General features: G+C 42.5%; 1 protein-coding gene across 2 annotated transcripts in view; it reads right to left on the minus strand.

Annotated features, from left to right (window-relative positions):
- Nucleotides 1-26859, minus strand: part of LOC148150072 (uncharacterized) — a 171485-nt gene that overhangs the window by 103589 nt on the left and 41037 nt on the right. Inside the window, exons 2-4 of one of the 2 annotated variants that reach the window (XM_087985807.1) lie at nt 25433-25556; nt 24420-24657; nt 22687-22834 (exon numbers count right to left, since the gene is read on the minus strand). In XM_087985807.1, the coding sequence (XP_087841933.1) occupies nt 22687-22707 (21 nt within the window). In that variant the 5' untranslated portion in view covers nt 22708-22834; nt 24420-24657; nt 25433-25556. The remainder of the gene's footprint in view (nt 1-22686; nt 22835-24419; nt 24658-25432; nt 25557-26859) is intronic. The other variant, XM_087985808.1, reaches the window with a different exon arrangement.

Here is a 26859-nt window from a genome sequence, read left to right on the forward strand (position 1 = left end):
GTAAATGAATAGGTAATGTTTGGAGGGTTATAGGCCAAGTGCAGGTAGGTGGGAGTGGTTTACTTTGGGATTATGGTCGGCATGGACTGGTTGGACCGAAGGGTCTGTTTCCATGCTGTATGACTCTATGGTCAGACTGATAGACCTGTAATGATTTGACTTACCCCACCACATTCTTTGTTGAATAATGATGCAACATTTGCACACCTCCAATCCTTTGGTACCATTCCTGTATTGAGTGGGGATTGTAAAATGATCCACAGAGCATTTTGCTATTTGCTTCCGAGCTTCGCTTAACAGTCCGGGATACAATTACTCCAATCCTGCTGAATTATCTACGGTCAATGGAGTCAGTCTTTTCAGCACGTTTTTTCTAATTATAGTTATTCTATCCAATATTACACTCTTCCTTTTAACTGGGATATCTATATCATCTCTCTCCTTTGTGAAGACAGAATAGTACTGAAGATGTGTTCCAGAATTAGTAATGCCTCAGCCAAATTGTTCTAGTAAAGCTACAATACTGACATTCACCGAGCAATTTAGGAAATAGCCCACATATGTCTGGATTCCAAAAAAAAGGATAAATCCAACACAACCCATTGACATCCAATCAGTGTCCTCTCAATCATCAGCAAAACAATGGAAGGGGTCATCATCAATGATATTAACTGGCATTTACTCAGTAATAATCTGCTTCCTTAGGATCAGTTTACATTCTACCAGGGTCATTGAGCTCCTGATCTCATTTTAGGCGTGGACCAAACATGGACATAATGCAGACATGATGGGCTAAACAACTTCCTTCTGCGCTATAACAATTCTGTCATTCTGTGACAAAATATCTGAACTCCAGAGCTGAGGTGAGAATGAGATTGCATTTGACACCAAGTCAGGCATGAGACTTTGATGAACTAAAGCACAATTTGGCTCAAAATAACATGGTCTGAGATCAGTCACCTCAAGCCCTGGGCAACACTGCAGGTGTTCCTCAAGGTAATCTTTAAGCCCCAAACATCTTCAGTTACTTTATAATTGACGTCCCCATAATAAGGTCAGAAGTGTGGATGTTCTCTGATAATGTTCTGCATCATTTGTGTTTCCTCAGCTACTAAATCTCCAGGGAGATTGTGGATGGGTAATAAATACTGGCCCAGTCAATGATGCTCACATCCTATTAATTAATAGTCCACAATCAGTAAGACCTGGGCAATATCCAGGCTTTGGTTACTTGCCAAGTAACTGTTGCACCACATAAGTACCAGGCAATGATCATCTCAAATAAGAGAGAATCTAATTATCACCCACTGACATTAGTGTTACCAAATCACCTACTGTCAACACTATAGGGACTTACCACTGCCCAGGAACTGAACTGGGCTAGCCACATAAAAACTGTGGCAATGAGAGCAGGTCAGAGTATGGGAATTCTGCGGTGAGTAACTCAGCTCCTGACTCATCAAGGACTGTCCTCTATCTACAAGATACCAGTTAGGAGTATGATACAATACTTTTAAACTTGTAGGGATGGGTGCAGTTCCAGCATTCCTTTGACAGCAACTTCCAGCTCATGACCTTTACCATGTTAAAGGTCAAGAACAACAGATGTATGGGAATGCATGGATTGACCATAAGACTTACAAGCGGAAGTAAGCCATTCAGCCCACCATTCAGTGAGACCATAGCTGATCAGATAACCCTCAAAGTCACTTTCCTGTCTTTTCCCTATAACCCTTGATTCCACTACTGAGTAAAAATATCTGTTTATTTCAGTCTTCAATATGACCCAGCCTTAACAGCCCTCTGTGATACAGAATTCCATTGATGCACTACACTCTGAGAAGCTTCAGTTCAAGATAGCAGCTTACCATCATCTTTTCCAGGGAGATTGTGGATGGGCATTAAAAACTGGCCCAGTCAATGATGCTCACATCCTATGAATTAATGTTCCAAGAATAATTTTCAACTGGGTTTTGACTTGTACGTTAGTTTCATCTGCCTGTTAGAAATTGTCCCAGATTAGGATCTGGAATGCACTATGCATGAGTGTGGTGGAAGAAGATTCAAATATGGCTTTCAGAAGGGAATTGGAGAATTATCTGAATTATTCACATTTTGCAAAACTATGGGAAAGAGTATGGGCAGTGGATCTTGGGGAGTTGCTCTAGCAGAGGACCTCTCTGTGCTTTAAACTATTCTATCATCCCAAATTACTTCTCATTAACAGCTATCAGCAAATCAACCAAAACCATCTGTCATCTGTTCCAGCTCCGAAGAAACCCACCAAGCCAGAGTGGCCCTTCTTATGTCAAGGCCCAATGATGTTATCAGGACCAGGCTATTCTTAACTGGCGTTGTGAGCTGGTAATTTTATGAGATTTTCCTGCCAGGTAAAAATTCTGGGAAAAGGAGGTTCATGTGCAGTTGGATGGACAAAGTCTCCTCTGGATCTTAAAACAAACTGTATGCTTCCATAATCAGGTCACTCTCTTGCATCCTCAGTGCAAGACCATTTTCAAAGTTAATCCCTTCACTTTTCTCAGCAAGCAGCCTCTGAGCCACACAGCCCTCTGCTGAGTCCATTACTTTCCATTCCAAAACTCCTGGAAAGAAGACCAGCTTTGAGAGCCCAGAGCCAATATTGACAAAGCCTTGGATTGGAACTGTGGGTGAGCTGCCATTTCAGCTCACAGCTGATCCATCCAGAGCAAAATTGGTACCTATATCATCATCTTAAGTTGAAAAAAATAAGCAGCACCGAACTCTTATTTTCATTTTGTATTAAACAAAACCCAATGTAGTCATTATTTCACAAAGCAATTATCTTTTAATCTTGTGAATTGTCCAGTTTAATGCAGGCGAGAAAGCTTCAACAAAATGTACCTTTTCTGCAAATACTCAAGTTCCGTACTATTAAAGTACTATTTGTATCTTTCATGTAAATATTCTGATCCATGTTCTTGTTTAAAAACTCTCATCTGCCATACTATATCACAAACTCCAAGCTCTCCTTATTGCACTAACATCTGCATTCAACAACTCCCCCGGCCCCCCTTCCCACCTTTCAATGTGCTATTAGTTCATTATAAAGCAATCTCCGTGCTTACTTCTGATCTTACAGGTACTGCAGACTTATCCATCTTTGAGATATTAATGGTTAAGGGTTTTTTTATCCATGTGTCCAGCAAAACCTGAGTTTATCATGATCTCAGAACAGCTGGCACTAGCCGCTTTTCCTTTCTATTAGAATGGGGTTGTGCTCTTCGAATCGTTTAAGTGGTCTGGAGGTTTCCTTGGATAACAAAGTATCATTATAAATCTTTTAGCTGCAGGAATATTTTGCTTCATATTGCTGCTTTAAAGTCAAAAATGTCTTGGCATTCATAAATTATTTAAATAAGTTTTAGCTGATGATGTTGTCATGGTGTCCAAAAGAGAAGGAATACAATTTTAATCAGGTTCAATTCCAACCCCTCCCTCCCCAGCCCCCAAGAAAAATGTGGCCCTTTTTATTCCGAGTTCTATACTCACTGACAATTCCATCTCGTAAATGACCCTTTTCTAATTATTAGTAAACAGCAGGTTACCTTTGATATCTGTACGCTACAACCAGCATGCTGCAATGCGCTGTTTTACTCTGTGGGGATCATGGGTGTTTAAATGGGTTAAAATAAAACACAATTGAAGAACCAATGGGAGCACACCTGCAGTACTGCTATGGAGCTCACTGTTGAGGTGCTAATGATAGACTTTAATGAACTGAAATTTTAAAACAACTTTGTAAATGCTGCTGTGCAGCACACATTTCTCTGGTGTCTTTGTTCTGATTGGCTGCACTGAGGGTGAAGGAAAGCTAATGCAGTCACAAGGCCTTACATTCACATAGCAGCTGAGAATCAACACACCAACTAAACGCCAATATTTTAGCATCAAGAGTGTGGTGCTGGAAAAGCACAGCCAGTCAGGCAGCATCCGAGGAGCAGGAGAATTGACATTTCAGGCAAGAATCCTTTATCAGGCTTATGCCTGAAACGTTGACTCTCCTGCTCCTCGGATGCTGCTTGACCTGCTGTGCTTTTCCAGCACCGCACTCTCGACTCTGATCTCTAGCATCTGCAGTCCTCGCTTTCCAATATTTTAGCCCTCTGTTAAAATGAATCTTTCCTGAAAGATGTTTTGCTGAAGGTTTGATGGAACTAATAATTCACTCCAATATACTTATGAATCTCTGAGCAGGGATACTTCTAAAATGAATTAAGGTGCAAATCATCTCAAGCTGATATTTCAAAAGTTTTCATAAGTTAACAACAGTCCTTTGCAGAGGATATATCCATGATGTGGAGATGCCAGTGTTAAACTGGTGTGGACAAAATCAGAAGTCACGCGACATCAGGTTATAGTCCAACAGGTTTATTTGAAATCACAAGCTTTTAGAGCACTGCTCCTTTGTCAGGTGATGAAGGAGCAGCGTTTTAAAAGTCTGATTTCAAATAACCCTGTTAGACAATACCCTGGTGTCATGTGACCTCTGTCAGTGAATGTATCATTCAGTTGTACTTCTGAGCTATCTTCAAAGTTTGGAGTCACAGCTTTCTGACTAGGATTAATATTGTATCAGTTGGGAAATCTAGAAATCAACATGATAACCCAAACATCGTTGTATTCCAGTAAACAAAAAATGCAGTAAATGCATAAAGATTTCAATACCACAATGGAGCATTTGCAAAACTAAATAATCACAGCTTATTTTATTTCCCTACAATCTTGAGCAGTCAGGAAGTAATGAAGGAGAATAATAATAGATAGTAGCAGCATTAGGCCATTTGGCCCATCGAGTCTGCTCTGCTATTTGATCATGGCTGATATGTTTCTCAATTCCATTCTCCTGCCTTCTCCCTGTAACTTTTGACCCCCTCACTCATCAAGAACCTACATAATTCTGTCTTAAATACAGTCAATGACCTGGCCTCCACAGCCTTCTATGGCAATGATTTTCACAATGTAATGAGTAATGTTAAAATAAGCTTGCAAACTAATACTGTAATTACAGACTATTATTCGATATGACCTTTCACTGATCTTCACCTCAGCATCATTTCAAATATTTATAAGAATAATAGCATGAGGTCAAGAAGGTTCTTATTTAGGACCTAAAACTCACTAGCCCATCCCTGAAATTAATCCATGATATCACTGTGCAAATGTGTCCTGTCTGCTATTTTAGTGCAGGTGTTAATCTGTTTATTATATATCGGTTAATTCTTCTGCTGCAATCATGAAGGAAGGAATTTCAAAAGGGGAATGCATTAACTTTCATATATTCAAACCCCATGGGAAAAAGATCCAGCCCTTATTTTGAGACCATATTTCATAGCACACAATTATATTAGAGAAAATCAATATTGTATTCCTAGGCCTGTTAAAATGTTCAGCACTGTACACAGCTAGTTTCCTCACGGTAATTCTGAGTAATTGTTTGCTATTGTTGGTGCTTGATTAGTTACACTAACAACATTCAATTTTTGTGCTCCCTTCAGAATGTAATTTTAACACATTGCAATTTTTAAGCACATCTGATACTCAGAATATCCACACTATAATAAAAGCAGATTGAATGTCAGTGATTTAATATGTGTTTCTAGTCCTATTACTAACATGCTTTGCTGCATCCATCGTCATTGTTAATGTGGTTAATGGATCTGTACGGTTTAATGCTGCAGTTTCACTTTCTCGTATAAAGATATTCAGTGCCTCAGACTGCTTTGTTGATGATATTAATGCGAACAAATGCTGTAATATGACTTTCCAGTTGAGGCAGTCATTGTATTTTTGTTGTTGGCCTGTTTCCCCACATGCCCAGTTCTTATTGAATAGTTTATGAAAGGAATCACAGAGGACTTTGGGCTCCTTACCCTCTCTGCATACTGCAACATGTTCTTCACTCCAGCATTTTCTCCTCTCGCAACATTAGCTTTAGTTTTAACTCAGGGTGTTTATGTGCTTGCAGAGGTAATTGAACTGTGAAACTCAGAAGTCTTTGACTCCGGACCCTTACACTGCACATGCCAGATAATTAGCACCCAATACTGGCAGGATTACTATCAGTGTCACATGCCAGTGAGGCAAGGAACAGGGAGTGAGTGCAGTAAACACAGGGCTGGTGCAGGAGGGAGAACTTCAGAAACGTAGATTATTGGGGAAGGTGGGATCTGTACATGAAGGACAGGTTGCACTTAAACTGGAGGGGCACCAATGTCCTGGGTGGGAGATTTGCTAGAGCACTTTGGGATGGTTTAAACTATTTTGGCAAGGAGATGGGAATCATAGCTACAGATCAGAGGAGAGGATAGTTGATGAATGGGCAGAAATAGAATACAAAGATTCTGTCAGGAAGAATACATAGTTGATAGGGCAATGGGATTGGTTAAAGTGAGTCTGTTTTACTGCAAGGTGTGTCAGAAATAAGAGTGATGAACTTAGAGCTTGGATCAGTACTTGGAACTAGGATGTTGTGGCCATAACGGAGACATGGATTTCACAGGGGCAGGAATGGTTGGTGGATGTTCCAGGGTTTAGATTTTTTTTAAAAAATAGGGAGGGGGGTAAAAGAGGAGGGGGAGTAGCATTGTTAATTAGAGAGGGCATCACCGCTGCAGTAAAGGAGGTTGCTGAGGAGGGTTTGTCTACTGAGTCAGTATGGGTGGAAGTCAGTAACAGGAAAGGAGCAGTCACTTTACTGGGTGTTTTCTATAGAGCTCCCCCCAACCCCCATTGCAGCAGAGAGATGGAAGAACAGATTGCACAGCAGATCTTGGAAAGGTGCAGATGTAACAGAATTGTTGTTGTTCTGGGTAACTTCAACTTCCCCAATATTGACTGGAACCTCCTTCGTGCAGATGGTCTGGATGGAGCCGATTTTTGTCAGGTGTCCCAGAAAGGATTCCTGACTCAATATGTAGATAGGCTGACTAGTGGGAGGCCATATTGGCTTTGTTGCTAGGCATCGAGCCAGGCCAGGTGTCAGATCTCTCAGTGGGAGAGCATTTCAGTGACAGTGACCACAACTGCCTCATCTTTACCATAGCCATGGAGAGGGATAGAAACAGACAGTATGGGAAGGTATTTAACTGGGGGAGTGGCAATTATACTGCTATTATATAGAAGCTGTGGAGTATAAATTGTGAACAATTGTTCTACAGGAAATGCACAACAGAAATGTGGAAGCTGTTTAAGGAGCAATTGTTGCGAGTGTTGGACAACTTTTTCCCATTGAGACAGGCAAGGAATGAGAAGGTGAAGGAGCCTTGGATGACAAGAGAAGAGGAGCTTCTCATCAAGAGGAAGAAGGAAGCTTACTTAATGTTGAGGAAGCAAAGATCTGACACAGCTTTAGAGGATTACAGGGTACTAGGAAAGAACCAAAAATGAACTGAGGTGAGCTAGGAGGGGACACCAAAAAGCCTTGGCAGGAAGGATTAGGAAAAACCCAAAGGCATTCTACACTTACATGAGGAATAAGAGAATGATCAGAGAGAGGGTAGGGCCGATCAGGGATAATGGAGGGAACCTGGAGTCTGAAGAGATAGGGAAGGCCATTAATGAGTTATTTGCTTCAGATAGATGCTATCAACAGACACATTGACTTGGACCCCATTTACCACCTCCTGAGAAAAAGAATAGGAAATGACATCACCATAGAAAATGACAACACCACAGGAAATGACATCACCAACCCAAAGATACATAGAAAGCAGGAGTCATCAGCAGTGCTTTGTCTGGATGCTTACTGAAGATGTTACTTAGTATGGTGACGAAATGTCTGAAAATGTACCTTCCAGCTTAGTAAGGAAACTGCCATCTAGAACCTCAACCTGAGCTACAAATCTTCTCAAAACTGGCCTGTACTGTGTTGTATTGTTCTATGTTCTATGAAATGGCAGTGAAAGCCCTGTGGCAGGACACTCCCAGTGGGAATAGTAAATCACAGAACAGATTGTGGGAGAATCTTGTGATTTTTTTAAAAAATCCCTTCATGGGATGAAGGTGTCACTGGTTAGGCCAGTATCTATTGCCCGTCCCTAATTGTTAAGAGTCAATCACATTGCTGTGGGTGTGAATCACATGTAGGCCAGACCAGGTAAGGGTGGTACTTAAGGGCATTGGTGAAAAAAACGTTTTTCCTGGCAATTGACAATGGATTCATAGTCGAGGATGTGGTGCTGGAAAAGCACAGCAGGTCAGGCAGCATCCGAGGAGCAGGCAAATTGACATTTCGGGCAAAAGCCCTTCATCAAGAAAGCCCTCCTGATGAAGGGCTTTTGCCCGAAACATCGATTTTCCTGCTCCTCAGATGCTACCTGACCTGCTGTGCTTTTCCAACACCACACTCTCGACTCCTATCTCCAGCATCTGCAGTCCTCACTTTCGCTGAATGGATTCATGGTCACCTTTCCAGATTTAAAAAATTGAATTCAAATTCCATTATCTGCCATGGCAAGATTCGAACCCTGTGTCCCCAGAACATTACCTGGGTCTCTAGATTAACAATCCAATGATAACATCATTAGGTCATGACCGAGTATAGGTTGTCGATGCAGCAAAAGAGGTCTAAACCTTCCCCTATCAAGACCAAAGAAGCATCCCATCACCATCCTCACTAAAAATCTTTCTGGAAAAGTAAAACGAAGAGTGAAAATACTTACTTATTGAAGCCTCTTTCTATTGGGTGTTGTTAGATTCTGCCTCAAAGTCTTGGGTTCTAAGAAGGAATTTTTGACCACGTGAACTTGAGGGCTTGATTTTCTAATTAAACAGAAGAGTATCGTCTACAAAGCAACTTCTGTTCTATCTTTTGTGGAACCATCAATCTCATTCCCAATCTCAGCATTTAAAATTGACTGCTACGAATGTTTTAAAAATAGAATTTGTGTTGTTAAAGTCAGCAATCTTTTATACTCAGCATTGCATCTCAGAAATTGTTGATGGTTGCTGATTTGTTTTTTTGTATATATCTCAGAAGTGTAGCTTCATCAGCTCTGAGCATGATCCTGAAGAACCGAGGTCATTATTAAAAGTGACACGTGATCTCAATCCACACAAACTGAAGTCTTTCATCGGTCCAGAGCTTTGACACTTGGTCGGTCAGACACTTGGAACTGTGAGGCTTTGATCCTGTTTCTGTGGAGCAGGGGTGGAGGGATGGTGGGGGTGAGTAACCAAATCGTAGCCACCCTGGCTGTTAATGACATATTGCTTATGTTTCTGGCCTTATGCTTCTGGAATGAGATGGGGAAGGGGGAGAGATTAAAGAAAATGAAAGTGGCTGGAGCAGCTGGTACATGAGTTATCCTGAGTGGGCCAAAGAGCAAAACAGAAGCCTTGCGCTGTTAGTGGTGTAAGGAGCTTGGTGTAGCTGACAGCAAATGGGGGAAGATGTTGTTTGTGATAGTGAGCATGGTCAACCATGAGCATTTGTGGGAGAGGTCTTGATATCAGACAGAAGATGCTGATACTTACCCTGACAGAGTCCAGGTCATTAACCCCTTGCAATGTTGCCATGCCTCAAACCGACAACACAGCCTGGGTAGTAACCTCAGACCAGACTGGTATTGACTGGAGGCGTGATTGCCTCTGCTGATCCTGAGGGAAAAGGACAACCTTCCTGGCTCACTAGGACTTCCGGTTCCCTTTTGACAAAGCAGGCTGACTGTTTCCCTCTGTGCAGCAATTCATATAGCTCCAGCCTGACAGCTCTAGACAAGGTGCATGATTGGGCTTTAAAGATGGCACCAGTCATCCTGGGAGAGGCGCACAGTACTTATGCCAGTGCCAATTTTGAGAAAGCAACAACCAAGGCATCATGAAGATTGCGTAAGGAATCTCGCTCGGCCTCAGATCACGAGAATCAAAAAAATGAATCTTGGAGAAGCTGGGAACAAAAAAGAAATCCGATCCTTTGTTTCAGCTCTGGGAAATGCAATTAACCGTAACCGAGATTGAGGGTTACAATGTTCTCTGTCTCAAGGCTGTAAGCCGCTGTTGTAAAAGGTGTTTGGAAGCTCAATGTAATACTTAGTTCAGTCCGTAATTTGTCATTAATTGATACTAAATTGGTAGTCTTTTTTCTGGGATGTGAAATAATGACTGTTGTGGGAAATGAATTTTTACATGAATGCAATAGACGATGTTTTCACAAGGTTTTGTTAAGGCACCTTGCTGGGGCTGTAGCAGAGAGAAGGACCCTGCATTTTAAATTACTCTAAATCACATGTCAGCATGAGGATTATGCCCTTTTCCATTATCCAGTCAAAAAGAAATATCTTTGTACAGATTTTAACATCAAAAGCTTTTTGCAAAGGATAAGATTTAATTCATTTATTCAGTATGCTCATTCAATTATAGGGTTCTATTTTCTAAAAGCAATGCAATATATTTGTTACATTTTGAGGTATGCATGTTCTATGTTGGAAGTGAATGCATACCAAAAGTAAGAAATTGTAGTTCTCTCAGCAAAAAATGAAATTGCACAGTTTCACCTGAATTATTCATTCATTTGGAATTATTATCTTCATAAATATGAGAAATTGCAGTTTTTGGATATATTTATTTATTGTAAAAATCTACCCCTCAATCTTTTTTTTTTAACCATGTATGTGCTGATGGTTGTGTTGATAAAGTTGTTGGAGAAGCCTTTGGCATTAAAGGAGTGAAACAGAAAGCAGGAACTTTGAAGATGGGCATTCCCATCTCCTGGCCCTTTTTTAGCTGTCTTGCTGGAAAGGTGAAGCTCAGTAGGAAGTTTGGACCGGGAGTGTGGCAATTTTGAAATGAGTTCCCTATGATGTGTGGGAACAGAGCCTTGATTTTCCACCATACGGTGGGTTGAGTAGCTGACATCCACCTCCCTCCAGTCTATGTGCCCTCTGGTCATTAAAGGGCCATCAGTGCATTATACAGCCTGCCACAGACAACTAGATAATGTAAAACAGACAGAGGAAATGCTGGAGAAACTCAGAGAAAAGCAGATTAATGTTTTGATTCTGATCTGATACTTATAGACTCAAAGTCATACAGCATGGAAACAGACCCTTCAGTCCACCCAGTCCATGCTGAACATAATCCCAAACCAAACTAGTCCCACCTGCCTGCTCCGGACTCATATCCCTCCAAACCTTTCCTATTCGTGTACTAATCCAAATGTCTTTTAAACATAGTAATCATACCTGCATCCACCATTTCTTCAGGAAGTTCATTCCACACGTGAACCACCCTCTGAGTAAAAGATTTGCCCCTCATGACTTTTATAAATCTCTCTCCTCAGAATATTCCTCAATCTCCACTTGACTAGATGAAAGCAGATCCAACCACATTTAAGGCACTTAGCACCATCCAGGATAAAGTAGTCTATGTGATCATAATCCATCCATCATATTCATCCCCTCCACTACAGCCAAGAAGTGGCAGCAGTGTGTACCATCTACATCTGCATTTATACTAACACATTTTGTGTGCTTTGACAGCACATTCCAAACTCAGAGCCTCCATCATTAGAATGTGAAGTTTTGGCATGAAGAGCTTACAAAAGGACAGAAGAAGATAGATAGGCAAAAGTGAGAACTTCAGATGCCGGAAACCAGAGTTTAGATCAGAGCCGTGCTGGAAAAGCACAGCAGGTCAGGCAGCATCCAAAGACCAGGAAAATCGACGTTTCAGGCAAAATCCCTTCATCGGGAAGAAGATAGATAGCTGAGTCTTTGTCATTGATGCTTTTCACATGTATGGAAACTCAATGAAATTCTGAAGTAAAAGGTGAAATTCCTGGGTCAGCAACTGTTGCCCTTTATACTTTTAATCATTAACTAAATGCAGCCCTTTGGGGACAAGGGCACATCTTCTGCTGTGTCTAGCCCTTTAGAATGTACAAGCATGTCCAATCTGGTGTAATTTATTTGATTAGATTAGATTCCCGACAGAATGGAAACAGGCCCTTCAGCCCAACATGTCCACACCAACCCTCCAATGAGTAACCCACCCAGACCCCTACACTATATTTACCCCTGACTAATGCACCTGGGCAACTTAGCATGGTCAATTCACGTGACCTGCATACCTTTAGATTGTGGGAGAAAACCAAGCACTCAGAGGAAACCCACGCAAATACAGGGAGAACATGCAAACTCTACACAGACAGTTGCCCAAGGCTGGAATCGAGCCCGGGTTCCTGCCAATGTGAGGCAGCAGTGCTAACCACTAAGCCACCATGTTGCTCCCCTACATCCTAGATTCTGTCTCTCTAGAATGCAATTCCACCACTTTTTCCTCAAAATATATGGGACCTGCCTCTTTAGCTTTCTGGTTTCTTTTATCAGTCTAATTCAGTCCCTAGCACTTCCGAAATTGACTTTCCATGCCTCCCTTGATTTCCCTTGGAAACAACACATCTGGGTTACATCCTTTAGTAGCCAAGGATTCAAAGTTGTTGGGTCTGGGTCTGAAATTCCCTGCCCGCGAGGTGCCTGCTGATTTGTTAGCATCATCCTGCCCTGGTTCCTTTTTAAAACATGCCAGTTCAGGAACGAGTGATGCCTCTTAATAGCCAGGTCAATGAAGCCCATTGGGCAGACACTGATGGGAATTTTCAATTGTTCCCCCTTATGAGTTGACATCCTGGCTAATGATTGGAGGTTGGCCTTCCAATGGCAACCTGGAGGGGTTAGCTTTCCATCTCGCAATTTAACATCATGTTTGTCACCTGGTTGTGATTGTGGCTGGCAGCTGAGGTCTCTTATTATCTGGTGGGGATGGGGATTGGGCAGTGGAGAGGTAGGGGACCTTGGTAAAGGGAGCAAGTGATTCCATGAGATTCTCTAAGAAGCAGCTCTATTTTCATATTTCTTAAGTATATTTCATTTTCTTAACTATACTTTCTGCCAAGGTTTACTACAGATGGTTTTGATTTTCCTTCAGAGTTCTGTGCTATTTCATTAATAAATGCTCCTTTAAAACCTCCCCAATCAACATTTCAGCTTATTATTTTATCAGTGACAGTATAACTATTTGATCCTTTTTTTTCTTTCACTAACCTGTAATGTTTAAATGGAATTTATTCTAGACTGGACTGCATCACTGCAAATCGTTTCATATTACAAGAAGCCATTATCACTGCTGGCTCACATTATTAAACAATATTTTAACAGCAATACAATAATCCAAGGAAACTGACAGATAAAGATAAACCCTCTTAATTGTGGGTCTTCTTTGGTGATTAGGGATTATAATATCTGACTGCAGTTTGCAATAATCTTTGAAATCCTTAGATCCCATTTCTCTAACATACACTGACCGGAATGACAGTTCAAAAACATTTTAATTTGATGTTACCTGTCCGTATTACTGTTGGATTTAAGGAAAGTAAAGGTGGCTGATTTTCTAGGTTTAGCACTGACTAAACTGAACTGTGTGCTAGTTATTGGATTTTAAATCATTCCATCTTCCCCCATTTTAAACAAAATTTCTAGCGGGTCTTCAGCTGAAACCACAACTTCTATTATGACTTAGCTAAAGTGCTGTGTTAGCACTGGTTGATGCAAAAGATAGTTTCTTAATTCAGTGAAAAGTAGATGGCTATATTTAGCATGATGGAATATGCATCGAATGACATATTGCACTTCTCTAAGCAAATTAACTACTTACTAATGAATTTTTTACTGCCTGGTTTTAATATAGCTTATTTATATGAAATATATACTACCATTATTAAAGTAAAAGGACCAAGCCTCATCTTCCACATCCTCTGCCAAAACTCAAAGTTTAGAAGCCTCAGAAGCAGGGTAAAATTGTTTTAATTACCTATATATATTTTGTCCACACAATGCATTTACAACAAGTTTGGAATATAGAGGGACACGAAAACATTTTGAGATACAAATCATGTTAATAAGGGCTTAAGGACTACCTGAGAGAATCAATGAAATAGTGTGTGCCTATCAATAAGGAGACAAGACAAATGGTATCTTAGTTCCTGATATGGCTATTACACTCAGATACAACAGTCAAAATATTGGCTTTGGTAAACCAAAGTGTAATTATAGTCCCACCAGACCACAGGGTTGTTCTCTTATTTGAGAGAGAGACAACTGGTCATCATACCTCAGGTGAGGGAAGAGGTTGAGAAGGAGTCCCTTCAGAGTAACCTCAGCTAGCATTGGAATTGAACCCATGCTATTAGCATCAGTCTGCATTACAAGCCAGCTGAGCTATCTGACTCCCTAACTAGGTTTAGTGGCTACTACGGAAAGTCAGATAGAATTACAATTCTAATGTAGTGCTACTGCCTTTCAGTAACACAACAGATAATGTACAATACACTTTTGTGTAATTATATACCATATATACTTGAGCAAAAGTTGACCTCATGTAAAAGTCGACTCTCTCGTCTGGAAAAGTCTGGAAATTTCCGTATACCTCGTGTAAACATCACCCCTAGTTCTTCACAGAACATTTCAGAGATTCTTCTCCAACAGCATTGGTGTTTTATTTATACAATCTCTATGTGGTTGAAATTCACCAATGATTATGGCACTCCCCTTGCGACAAGCATCTCTAACTTCTTGACATACACCATAACCTCCTCTACCACTACTGTTTGGTGACCTATAACTGGCTTGTACCAATATTTCTTGCTCTTTGCAGTTTCACAGCTCCATCCAAACAGATTCTAAATCTTGTTCTTCAGATGGAGATCCACTCTCAGGAATATATTAATTCCTGTCCCGTATTATCAGCACTACCCCATCTTAGAACAAAGAACAATACAGCACAGGAACAGGCCCTTCGGCTCTCCAAACCTGCACCAACACATTTTGCCCTTCCATACGAAAACTGTTTTCACTTACAGAATCTATGTCCCTCTATTTCCTTCCTATTCAGGTATTCATCCAGGCACTTCTTGAATGCTGCTATTGTGTCTGCTTCCACCATCTTCTCTGGCAGCAAGTTACAGGCACTCACCACCTTTGTGTGAAAAACCTACCTCACACATCATTTTTAAATTCCCCCCCCCCCCCCCTTGAACCTATGACCCTAGTAATTGACCCCTGCTCTCTGGGGGGTGAAAAAAATCTTCTTTTCCTTTTGGCATATCTTTCCTAAATATCAAATATCCTTTTCTTATTCAGCTGTTACATTTGGTCACCCTGCAGCCACATCTCCATTATTGCAACTGAATAATATTCTCAGATTTGTACTATTGCCATCCATTTGCCTGTCTCCTGGTGAATACCGTGTACATTTGGATAGAATGCACTTAATTCCATCTTATTTATACAATTCTGTAATTTGACCCAATTCGATTTGAGGATTGGTTTCTGCAGATTTCCACATTAACACACCTTCATTAGCTTTCTAGTTCCCATAATCAGTTTTGTTTTTATTCAAGCTAAATTAATTCTCCGGTTCCTCTCACCCTGACAAACCAGCTTAAACTTTCCTCAACAGCATTGGCACATTTTCTGAAGAAGATCTTCATCCTAGTCCTGCTAAGGTCCTCCTTGTATAGATCTCAGCTGCTCCAAAACTAGGCACAAGGACCCAGACATCCAAAGCTATTCCACTGTACCATCTTCCCTGAGATGTTCTCATTCTCTCAAAGTGTGATGCTCGTGGAAATTGTGAGAGTACAACATTCAAGGTCCTGTTTTACTATCTTTTGCTGAGCTGAATTCTATTTTCAGGACCTCATTCTTCTTTCACTGATGATGTTCATGCCACGATGGACCATGACCTCTCTTTAAAGAATATTCTGCGACAGCTCCTTAAGACCTTTGCACCAGGGAGGCAACATACCAATCTGGCATCATGTCCTCTGTTATAGCCTCTCATTATCTCCCGATTTATTCTCTGTCTGACTGTATATTTACATTAGGAGGCCGATAGATGAGTTCCACCAATGCTCTCTTCCCATTGTTATTTCCCCCACCTCTCTTCTTATGGATTCTTCATCTTTGTATTCAATGTTCTTTTTTGCTATCATATTTATTCCATCTCATTGTAACACATTATCTCTCCACCCTTTCTTTCTTGCTTGTCCTTTCAATAAAGTCACATATCCTGACCATTTAGTTTCCCAGCTTTGATCTCCGTGTAAACATATCTCCATAATGGTAAAGGATTATGCCCAATAACCTCTACTAGTGCTGCCAATTCAATTATTTTGCTTCAAATTCTATGTGCATTTAAGTAAAGAACAATTCATGGCTTTTTTGCCATTTTTACCCCTTTGACACTGATTGCTGCTGTTTTATATACTCTGTCTCTTTCAGTTCCACTCTAGGTATCATTACTTAAATAGTTACTCTAATGCTGCCATCTCCTTATGCTTTGGAAGTTTTGGTTTCCCCTCTACCAAATCAAGACAACTTGCAAAAACCTCAAAATAGTGAGGAATTGCAGGGGCTGAGAATCCATTAACAGAAGTCCCCGGGCTCCCTGAGTGCTATGGGCTTGGATTTTGCTTCCAATGAACCATCAACCTGAATAGTATTCAAACCAGAAAAATATTTGGTGAGTGAGATAAACTCAGGGAGCTCCTGCATTACCTTCCTGACCCTCATAGACTGCCGAGTGGTGACCCTTTCCTCGTTGTCTGCGTGTTGTTAATCTGTGGAGTGACCACTTTGTTGAACTTGCAATCTGCGCAATTCTCAACATGGAGTGTTCCAGACACCTCATCAGTTCCAGAACTCAGACTTTTTGCAGCTGGAGTCACTTTTTGCACATGTAATCTCCACATACAGTGACCGTGGTTACTCAAATAGCACAGGGTGGTCATTTGACACAGCCCAGAACTCTAAGGGGAACCACTTCCAGTAGACACAGAGCACATAGAACATGGAACAATACAACGCAGAACAGGCCCTTCGGCCCTCAATGTTGTGCCGGCTATTCTCAGCTCATCCTCCTATACTATCCCATCATCATCCATGTGCTTATCCAAGGATTGTTTAAATCTCCCTAATGTGGCTGAGTTAACTACACTGGCAGGTAGGGCGCCCTTACCACTGTCTGAGTAGAGAACCTGCCTCTGACATCTGTCTTAAATCTATCACCCCTCAATTTGTAGATTTGCCCCCTCATACAAGTTGACGTTATCATCCTGGGAAAAAGACTTTCACTGTCTAACCTACCACAAACCACCAAAGATTTGGAAGACCTGCCAAATGTGACATCCAGCCTGAAATAACCTGTACCTACTGGTAAAAGATCGGAAAGCCTGGAAAAGACATCTCAAAGACATTGCCCAAGCGGGAGACTGTTCCACTATGAACTCAGAAAGTAGTAGAGGTGAGTCAGACAAAAGAGGTGAGAGAATTTCTGCAACAGTCAGAAGACCAGAAAGGAGGAATATCCCTGCCACCTATTTCAGGGGATGGCATTAGACAGAGTTACCCTAGAGACTAAAGCCTTAGGTCTGCACAGACCATGTATTTCTCGGCAGGTCTTGGCACAAGCATCTCACAGACATCAAGAGAATCAACAGTTCAGCACACGTCTTGAGAAAACCACCATACTCCAGAGAGTGACAGCTACAATCTGAGAGAGACCCGAGGATCCCACAGCTGGGGGCATGACAAAGAGCAATTCTGACAAGGAGGGGTGTGACCAACTCTTATCAGACAGCTGACAGTGTGGCCACTTCACAATCATGTCAGATGTAAAGAAACCAAGCCATATTCAGCTGAATAATAATTGGAGGACACAACCAGAAGTTCATCCCACAGTGAGAGAGCTTCAAACACTGTGCATTTAAGTAAAGAACCAATAATTTAGCCTTTTTGCCATTTTTACCTTCTTGGCTGAATTTGCTGCTGTATTCCTTTGTTTGTACACCATGTCCCTTCCTCACCCATTGTTAGCTAAATAGCCACTCTATCGCCTTTTGCTTTGTAAGTGAGAGCAGTCCATGACACTTCACTGTGGAGTACTTCCCCCCCCCCCCCCCAAAAGAAAAGGGATGGATAATGTTCACCTTTTCTCCGAAGGAGAAAACACACATTGAGGCCCAGGCATTCCTATCCTCTGGATGTGGAGCAGTCTGGGTTGGCTGGGTGACGAGAGCATGGTCAAGGCTGAAGCCTTGCCCGAAGAGACCAGGTGAGGAGATGAATGGGATACATATTAATACTGAATACAAATATATGCATGTTAATGATAGAAAATTATTGACTGGTTAATGATAAGGTCAGATAAACAAGTTAGTGATGGAAAGATGCAGATGAACTAAGGATAAACATTCAGGGATAAGGTGTATGCAGAGGTGATGTAGTTGCAATTGATCGGATTCCTGTAAATATCTCACGAAGGGGTGTTAAGTCATGTGACACATAGTATCTACAAGAAACTATTCTGTGATAATTATACAGCACTTTCTCCCTGATGAGATAAGTATCTCAAAGCACACTTACAATGTTACGTTTCCTTATGTAGTAAAGAGAACTCTGAGCTGAAGGTGAAAATTAAAATAAATAAGACTTAATGGTTGCTTTAGTGAAGCTAGAATGCTCTCCTTATGCTTTCTCCCTCTTTGTGAATGAATAGACCAGCATTGAAGCTCAGATGGCAAACCAGCAGCCGTCACCACAAAGATGCAAACTACCTCTAGATTACCTTGGAAACAAGCAATAGGAGTCACATCTGAGGTAAAAGTCATCTGAATTCATTTAATACACGATACTTCCAAGATTTCATGTATAAACCAAATCCTACATGCGCTTATTGAAATGAGTTAGATTTTTCTGTTATATTTGCAGTGTGATTATATCAGAATTTCAGAGCTCCAAAATCCTCTTCAGCAGCAACAATATTTGAAATTCAAAAGGGAGTATCTTTCTCAACTTGTGAGGTATCAAGTGGGTTTGTGCACAAAAAAACCACCTTGCTATTTCTAGATGTATATATTTTTACATGTTGTAAGTTTTTAAGGTCTTCAAGCAAGAATTTGAATGTGTTTGTTTTTTTTTATTGTTTTCAAATTAATCCTGTATCTTTAGATTTTTTTTCCACGCCATTGGCTCAATGTCCATGAAGTGTCCATAAATGGGCCAAGTCCAAAAGCAGCACAGTTATGGTGCACCCATCTTACTCCATGCAGCTGCAGGGCAGTGTATAAGATCCAAAGTGGGCCACCATTTTGACATCACAAACTCCAAGGCGTCAATGGGCCCTGTAGATTTCTGACTGAGTTTTAACAACTGTGTTTCCACACTAACAGACAGGCTTCCAATGGCATGGGTAGAGAAAGGGATGATGTCCCATCAGCAGAACTTAGGGACCTAGGAGGTAGATTAAAGAACAGGACGCAAAACGTAGTGATCTCCGGATTACTTCTGGTGCCACATATAGGAGTTGAAGTTAGTCCAGATGGATGCATGGCTGGAAAGATGGCTCAGGAGGGAGGGCTTTAGATTAGTGGGATTGTCTTTTGGAAGCGGTGGGACCTGTACAAGGCAGACAGGCTGCATCTGAACCAGAAATGGGGCAACATTCTTGACGAGGGGGTTTACCAATATTGTTGGAGAGAGTTAAAATTAACTTGTCAGTGAGTTGGAATCCTGACAGAAGGTTCAGGAGGGGAGATGTGCACACAGAATTAAAAGTGTAAACAAATGAATCAAGAAAGCATCGAAATTATATGGCAGTTTGGCTCGAGGGAGTTTGGCACGGTTGGCTGGCATTTATTTTAAAACAAGGAGTCTGATGAACAAGCCAGATGAGTTGATAGCAGAAATGTAAAGATGGGGCTATGATGTCATTACTGTTGCTGAGATATGGTGGAGGTGGGTAGAATTGACAGGGTCCAGGGTTTTCTGGAGAGACAGGGAAGGAGATAAAGGAGGAGGGGGTGTCACAATATTGATCAGAGAATCTATTACCACAGTAAGGAGGGATGACATCATGGAAGATTCATCAAATGAGCTGTATGAATAAAACCTAAAATCAAGTTTAACAACATTTTTGCTATAGCCAGGAAAAGAACATTCTAAATGAATACTTTGTCAGTGTTCACTAGTGAGAGGGACAATAGGGTATAAAAACAGGGAGAAGGACTATGATATACTTACAGAAATTAGCATAGACAAAAAGGGGGTTCTGACTGATCTGGCAGGCGAGAAAGTCGATAAATCTCCAGACCCAGATGAAATGTATCCCAAGTTGTTGTGTGAATAGAGGAAATGACAGGAGCACTGGCAATAATTTTCAATTCCTCTCTGGCAACAGGAGAGGTGGTAAAAGACTGGAGGGCAGCTGATGTGATGCCATTATTCAAGAAGGGAACAAGCGATAAACCTAGGAACTACAGGCCAGTCAGTCTAACCTCAGTGGTGGGGAAACTATTGGATGAAAGTGAGGACTCCAGATGCTGGAGATCAGAGTCAAGATTAGAGTGGTGCTGGAAAAGCACAACAGGTCAGACAGCAACCAAGGAGCAGGAAAATTGACGTTTCAAGCAGGAGCCCTTCATCAGGAATCTATTGGAGGCAATTCTGAGGAATAGAATTAATCTTCTTTTTATTCACTCATTGGAGGTGGGTGCACACCACTAGGCAGTTTGCCTTGATGGTCAGCAATCCTTAATCTGGGGAACAGATATCCTGCTGTACAGCTGTATACTACATCAATCCCACACATGCTTCATGTACCAGCAGCTTATGGGGCAAACACACACAGCATGTACAGCAAGCCACCACTCATCATCATCTTAGGGGAGTGCTCCTCATTGGAGTCCATGGAGGTACCCATCATTCAGCAAGCCAAGGGCAGCCTCTAATCCCAGGCCAGAGGATTGGCCATAGTCAGGCATCCAGACATGGTGATCTCAGTCAGGGGTCTGTGCCTCCACAGTCCACAGACTCTGTCACAGCCATTCCATAGTTGCCAGTCCAGGAATGACAGCTAATGCTGCAAGGGAGATGTATAGGCATTAATCAGGGGCCTGGGTGCATCTCATCTAGGGTTGTCCAGTTAGATCTCTCAAGGAGGCGGTGTATAGTCAGTCTGTCTTGTCCGTGCTTTAAAACTAAGGGGAAAAGTGGTGGTGAACAAGTGTGTAGCGGGGAGGTTACTACTGCTGGGAGGAAGTTTCAGGAACCTCTCGGTGGGGATTTGGGTCTGCAGCGCAGAGGGACGAAAGGATGACAATTACCAAGGGGCAACTATATTAGCAAGGGGGAGATGCAGGAAAGCATGGGTAGGAATGGGGTTATTCAACATCAGAAGCACCCTGGCTTCAGATAGGTCCAAGGTATGACAACAACTGGGATAGTCCCTTCATGTGGCAGGGCTAGGGTTACAGTGGGTAAAGAATTGAGCTGGAAAAAGTACAGTAGGTCAACCAGCATCAGAGGAGAAGGGGAGTCAGTATTTCAAGTCAGAAACTTGCACCAGGAGTTCTGATGAATGCTTCTGACTTAACATCGACTCCCCTTCTCCACTGATGCTGTTTGATCTGCTGTGCTTTTTTCCAGCTCCACTCTAACTCTCCAGCATCTGCATTGCTCACTATCTCCAAGGGCTGGGGGTGAGAGAAAAGTGAGCGGGTTATTTAAGGCAGGTTAAGGGGGAACCCTGGGGAGGTGGGAACCCACAGCGTAGCTGTACTTCTGCAGTCTCTGGGCTATGACGGCTGCTATATCCCACAGACCTGAGCACTGCTCCTGTTCCCAGTGCACACAGACACAGTTCCTGACTCAGTGTTACTGCCCTTCCCTGGGGCTGAACAGGTGCCTGGTCTCCAACAGTTTGGGTACCTGCAACCTGGGACTGTTTCATTCTTGGCCACCCATGGAGCTGTCACAGTGAGGTCCTTATCAGGCTAATGTACCAAACTTTCTAACACTCACATTCCCACCAAAGTATCTGTCCTGGAGCTGGTGGAGGTTGCAAGAAGCAGCCTTGCCAATGCTTCCACTAAGCATCAAACCTCTCATCCTCCGAGGTCAAGGAGGTGTCATCCAGAGGAGCAGGCCATTTCCCTGCTGGGACTGCGGCCATTCCACTGGTACCTGCAATACACAGGGGAGGGAAGTATCACTGCTGCCTCACAGCACCAGGGACTCTGGTTCGATTCCAGCTTCAGGTGAGTGTGTGTGTGTGTGGAGTTTACACATTCTCCCTGTGTCTGCGTGGGTTTCCTCCAGGGCTCTGGTTTCCTCCCACAATCCAAAGATGTACTGGTTAGCTGCTTGGCCATGTTAAATTGCAAATAGTGTTCTGAGATCTGCAAGCTGTGTGGATTGGCCATAGTAAATGCAGTGATAGGTTTGTGGCTGGTTCTGGATGGGATGTTGTTTGGAGGGTTGGCGCAGACTTGATGGGCCAGTCGACCTCTTTCCATACTATAGGGATTCTATGATTCCAAAGAAGCATCATGGCCAGTGTTTCTCACAGATATTCTTGTGAAATTCTTCATCCTCTCTGTCCTTTACACTGAAACTATCCCAGTCTGTATTGGGATAATTAAAATCTCACATTATGCCTCCTCCACAGGGCAGACGCTTACAGGAGTCTGAGTGATGTTGATTATGGCAACATTTGTGGCAGAATCAGCTGATACATTTCACAAGACATGACTCAATGTTAGGAACAGTGGAGTTACACAGAGAGCTGTATGGATTGAAACATGGGACTCACTTGATGGTGAGACATGGACATCTCAGCGTCCTCTCAGTAGTCTCAGTCTCCTACAAGATGCAGGATTCTCCCCTCCTATAGGGTGAGAGATCTGATGTCAGGTACACCCATCCTGGGTCCTTTCTGCCATATTATGGGCTGAATTTTCCTGGAATTAAAAAAAGGGAAGAATTGAGGGAGTTGAAAGTGTGGTCGAGCTTAAGCCTTGGTAGAAGGTAGGTGCAGCAGCAGCGAGAGAGTGAGTGTGAGGTTGCAGAGTGTGAAACTCATCAGGTCACAGCAGAAAAGGTGGTGCTGTCAGCTGTTCCTCTGCAACATAGAGACTGCAGTGAGCCAGGTGGTGTGCTCAGACCAGGCTGCCAGGGTTTATTGTCATGACGTTGTCTGCTGGTGATCTGCGAGAGGATATCCCCACCCTGCACCACCATGATTTCCACATCCCTGACAGAGAATCACAGTGCCACTTTCCTCATCTCCAGCATCTTCACTCTGAGTGTCTGTCATTGAGCAGGGGCCAGTCAGAAAGTCACTGACCGTGATAGCGTTAGGGTTAGCGTTAGGGTTAGCGTTAGGGTTAGCGTTAGGGTTAACGTTAGGGTTAGGGTTGGGGTTCACGGCTATAGGGTTAGGGTTAGGATTGGATTAGGGATAAGGTTCAGGTTCACGGCTATAGGATTAGTGTTCAGGTTAGGGTTCACAGCTATAGGGTTAGGGTTTGGTTTAGGGTTAGGGTTAAGGTTAGCATTAGCTTTAGGTTAGGGTTAGGTTTAGGTTGAGGGTTAACGTTAGGGTTAGGGTTAGGGTCAGGGTTAGCATTAGCACTAGGTTCAGGGTTAGGGTTAAGCTTAAGGTTAGGGTCTAGGTACATCGCAGTCTTTTTAACATAATACTGGAGATGCTGGTCATTCAGTGATATTGCTTAGTGGCGAGTTGTTCCAGGGTTGAAAGATAAGGATAGAATCAGACACAAAGAATGTCACAGGGCAGTGTAAGTTGTTAATGAGGTGAGCTTGGTAAACTACGGTGAGAAATTTTGTTTGGTCTCCTGGCAAAAAGCACTGCAAAAAACTCAAAGCTACTTGTACTTAGCCAAAATAGAAATGATTCATGCCAGCATCCCTTTGCATTTGCTCTGGTAAGATGCTGACAGAAATTCAGCAGTATGCCTTTCCTATCAATAATATTCATGTATCCTCTTAGCCCAGAGCTTCCTAAAAATATATTGTTGACTTTATCTTCAGTTTGTTTTTATGGCCCCACCACTTCCTACCTACTGTCTACAATAACCTTCCCCTGCACATAACTGATGCTCTAAGTACAACTTACAGATTTGAGAATTTATACTGGCTACAACACTGACAATGTTGTAAAGGTTCCCAGGTATGTCCTGTACAAAAAAAAAGGACAAATCAAACCTGGCCAATTACTGCCCCACCTGCATTGCTCGATCATCTGTAAAGTGATGGAAGGGCTCACCAACAGGGCGATCAACCAGCAACTGCTCAGCAATAACCTGCTCAGTGATGCCCAGTTTGGGTTCCACCAGAGTTACTCAGCTCCTAACCTCATTACAGCCTTGGTTCAAACATGGTCAAAAGAGCTGAATTCCAGAGGGGAGGGGAGAGGGACAGCCCTTGCCACCTGCATTTGACCGAGTGAGGCATCAAGGAGTCCTAGCAAAACTGAACTCCATGGGAATTGGGAAAAAAACCCTCCATTGCTTGGAGTCATACCTGGCACATAGAAGGATAGTCGTCGTTGTTAAAGGTCAGTCATCTCATTTCTGCAGGGGTTGCTCAGGATAGTGCACTAGGCCAAACCATCTTCAGCTGCTTCATCAATGACCTTCTCTCCACCGTACTGAAGTGGGCATGTTCGCCAATGATTGTACAACCTTTAGCACCATTCACGACTCCTCAGAAGCTGTGCATGTTCAAATGCAATAATCTCTGGACAATATCCAGGCTGAGGCTGAAAAGTGTAAAGTGACATTTGTATCACACAAATGCCAGGCAATGACCATCACCAATAAAAGATAATCGAACCAATGCCCCTTGACATTCAATGCTGTTATCATCACTGAATCCCCCACTACCAACACCCAGGGGCTTATCATTCACCAGGAGTTCAACTGGACTGACCACAGTGGCTGCATGAGCAGGTCAGAGGCTAGGAAAACTGCTTCGAGTGACTCCCCAAAACCTGTCCACCATCAACAGGCACAAGTCAAGAGTGTGGTGCTGGAAAAGCACAGCAGGTCAGGCAGCATCCAAGGAGCAGGAAAATCGATGTTTCGGCCAAAAGTCCTACATCAGGAAGCCCTTCATCAGGCTTATGTCTGAAACATCGACTCTCCTGCTCCTCAGATGCTGCCTGACCAGCTGTGCTTTTCCAGCACCACACTCTCAACTCTGATCTCCAACATCTGCAGTCCTCACTGTCTACAGGCCCAAGTCAAGAGTGTATGGAATACTACCCACTTGCCTGGATGAGTGCAGCTCCAACAACACTCAGGAAACTTGACACAATCCAGGACAAAGTAACCCACTTGAATGGCACTATATCCACTCCCTCCGTCACCAACACTCAGCAGTAATAGTGTGTACTATCTACAAGATGCACTGCAGAAATTCACCAAAGATCCTCAGGCAGCACCTTCCAAGCGCATGTCCACTTCCATCTAGAATTCAAGGGCAGCAGATACATGAGAACAGCATCACCTTCAAGTTCACTTTAAGCCACTCACCATCCTGCTTTGGAAATATATCACAGTTCCTTCAGTGTGGCTGAGTCACACCAGCAGCAACAGGGTCTGCAGCAGTTCAAGAAGGCAGCTCACAATCAGCTTCTCAAAGGCAACTCGGGATGGTCTAGTGTACGAATGGAAATGTGAGCAGTTAGAGTTTTGGATGATTTCAAGTTCACAAAGTATGTGTCCAACCAGGAGCTAACAAAGGTAATGAAGGTCCAACAGCATGATTGATGATCAATTGATGGCACACAGCAATGTAGAGGCATTTGCCTAGTGGTATTATCACTGGTCAGTTAATCCAGACCACCCATGTAGTGTTCTGGAAATCAGGGTTCAAATCTTACCATGTTAGATAACGGAATTTGAATTCAGTAAAAATCTGGAGTTAAAGTTTAATGATGACCATTGTCAGGGAAAAATCCATCAGGTTCACTAATGGCTTTTAAGGATGGAAACTGCCATCCTTAGCTGGTCTGGACTATATATGATTCCAGAGAAAGTGAGGGCTGCAGATGCTGGAGATCAGATCTGAAAATGTGTTGCTGGAAAAGTGCAGCAGGTCAGGCAGCATCCAAGGAACAGGAGAATCGACATTTCGGGCATAAGCCCTTCTTCAGGAATGAAGAGCTCACGCCCGAAACATCGATTCTCCTGCTCCTTGGATGCTGCCTGACCTGCTGCGCTTTTCCAGCAACACATTTTCAGCTATATATGATTCCAGACCCATAGCACTCTGGGTACTCTGGGTAATTAGGGATGGCAGTAAATACTGGTCTGGACAGTGATGCCACCATCCTGTGAATACAATTTAAAACAACACCGACTAAGCTGTAAAGTTGGTATCTGTCTGTCACTGCATTTGTTCCTTCAACGTATATCATGTCATTTCCACTTTCTGCTTACAAGGCAAGCTTCCAGCTAATGTAGCTGACCTGCCAATAGAAAAAAAGTTTCAAAATTCTTGACTCCATTGGCTGATATCACATCAACTTTTCCTATTCTAGCGTTAAAAAAATAACAAAAGATGAGTCTGCAGTCTCTAATTACGCTATGGGTTACTACCATGCAATTTTGATATCTTGTCTGGTTCTCACTCAACCTAACACGGAGATGCAGAGCAGTAACACAAACAACAGATGTAGTTAATATCTTGTGATCTGAGCTCCTTTGAAAAACAGCATAACAAAACCAGTAATTTTTCTAAATGTATGCCCGGACAATATAACACTCTGCAGCACCATGCATTCCTCTCATTGACCATTAGGAACAATAGCATTGCCTTACTGAAAACAAAAAATCCTGAAGGCCACAACAGGTCAGGCAGCATCCATGGAGAAAAAGCAAGAAGACTCAGCTTGACTCAAATCGTTAGCTCGCTCTCTCTCCACGGATGCTGCCAGACCACTGGGATCTCCAGCATT

This window comes from Chiloscyllium plagiosum, unplaced genomic scaffold (genome assembly GCF_037043375.1).
Source record: "Chiloscyllium plagiosum isolate Xiang-an unplaced genomic scaffold, Cpla_swu_hap1 HiC_scaffold_4, whole genome shotgun sequence".
Taxonomy (NCBI): Eukaryota; Metazoa; Chordata; class Chondrichthyes; order Orectolobiformes; family Hemiscylliidae; genus Chiloscyllium; species Chiloscyllium plagiosum.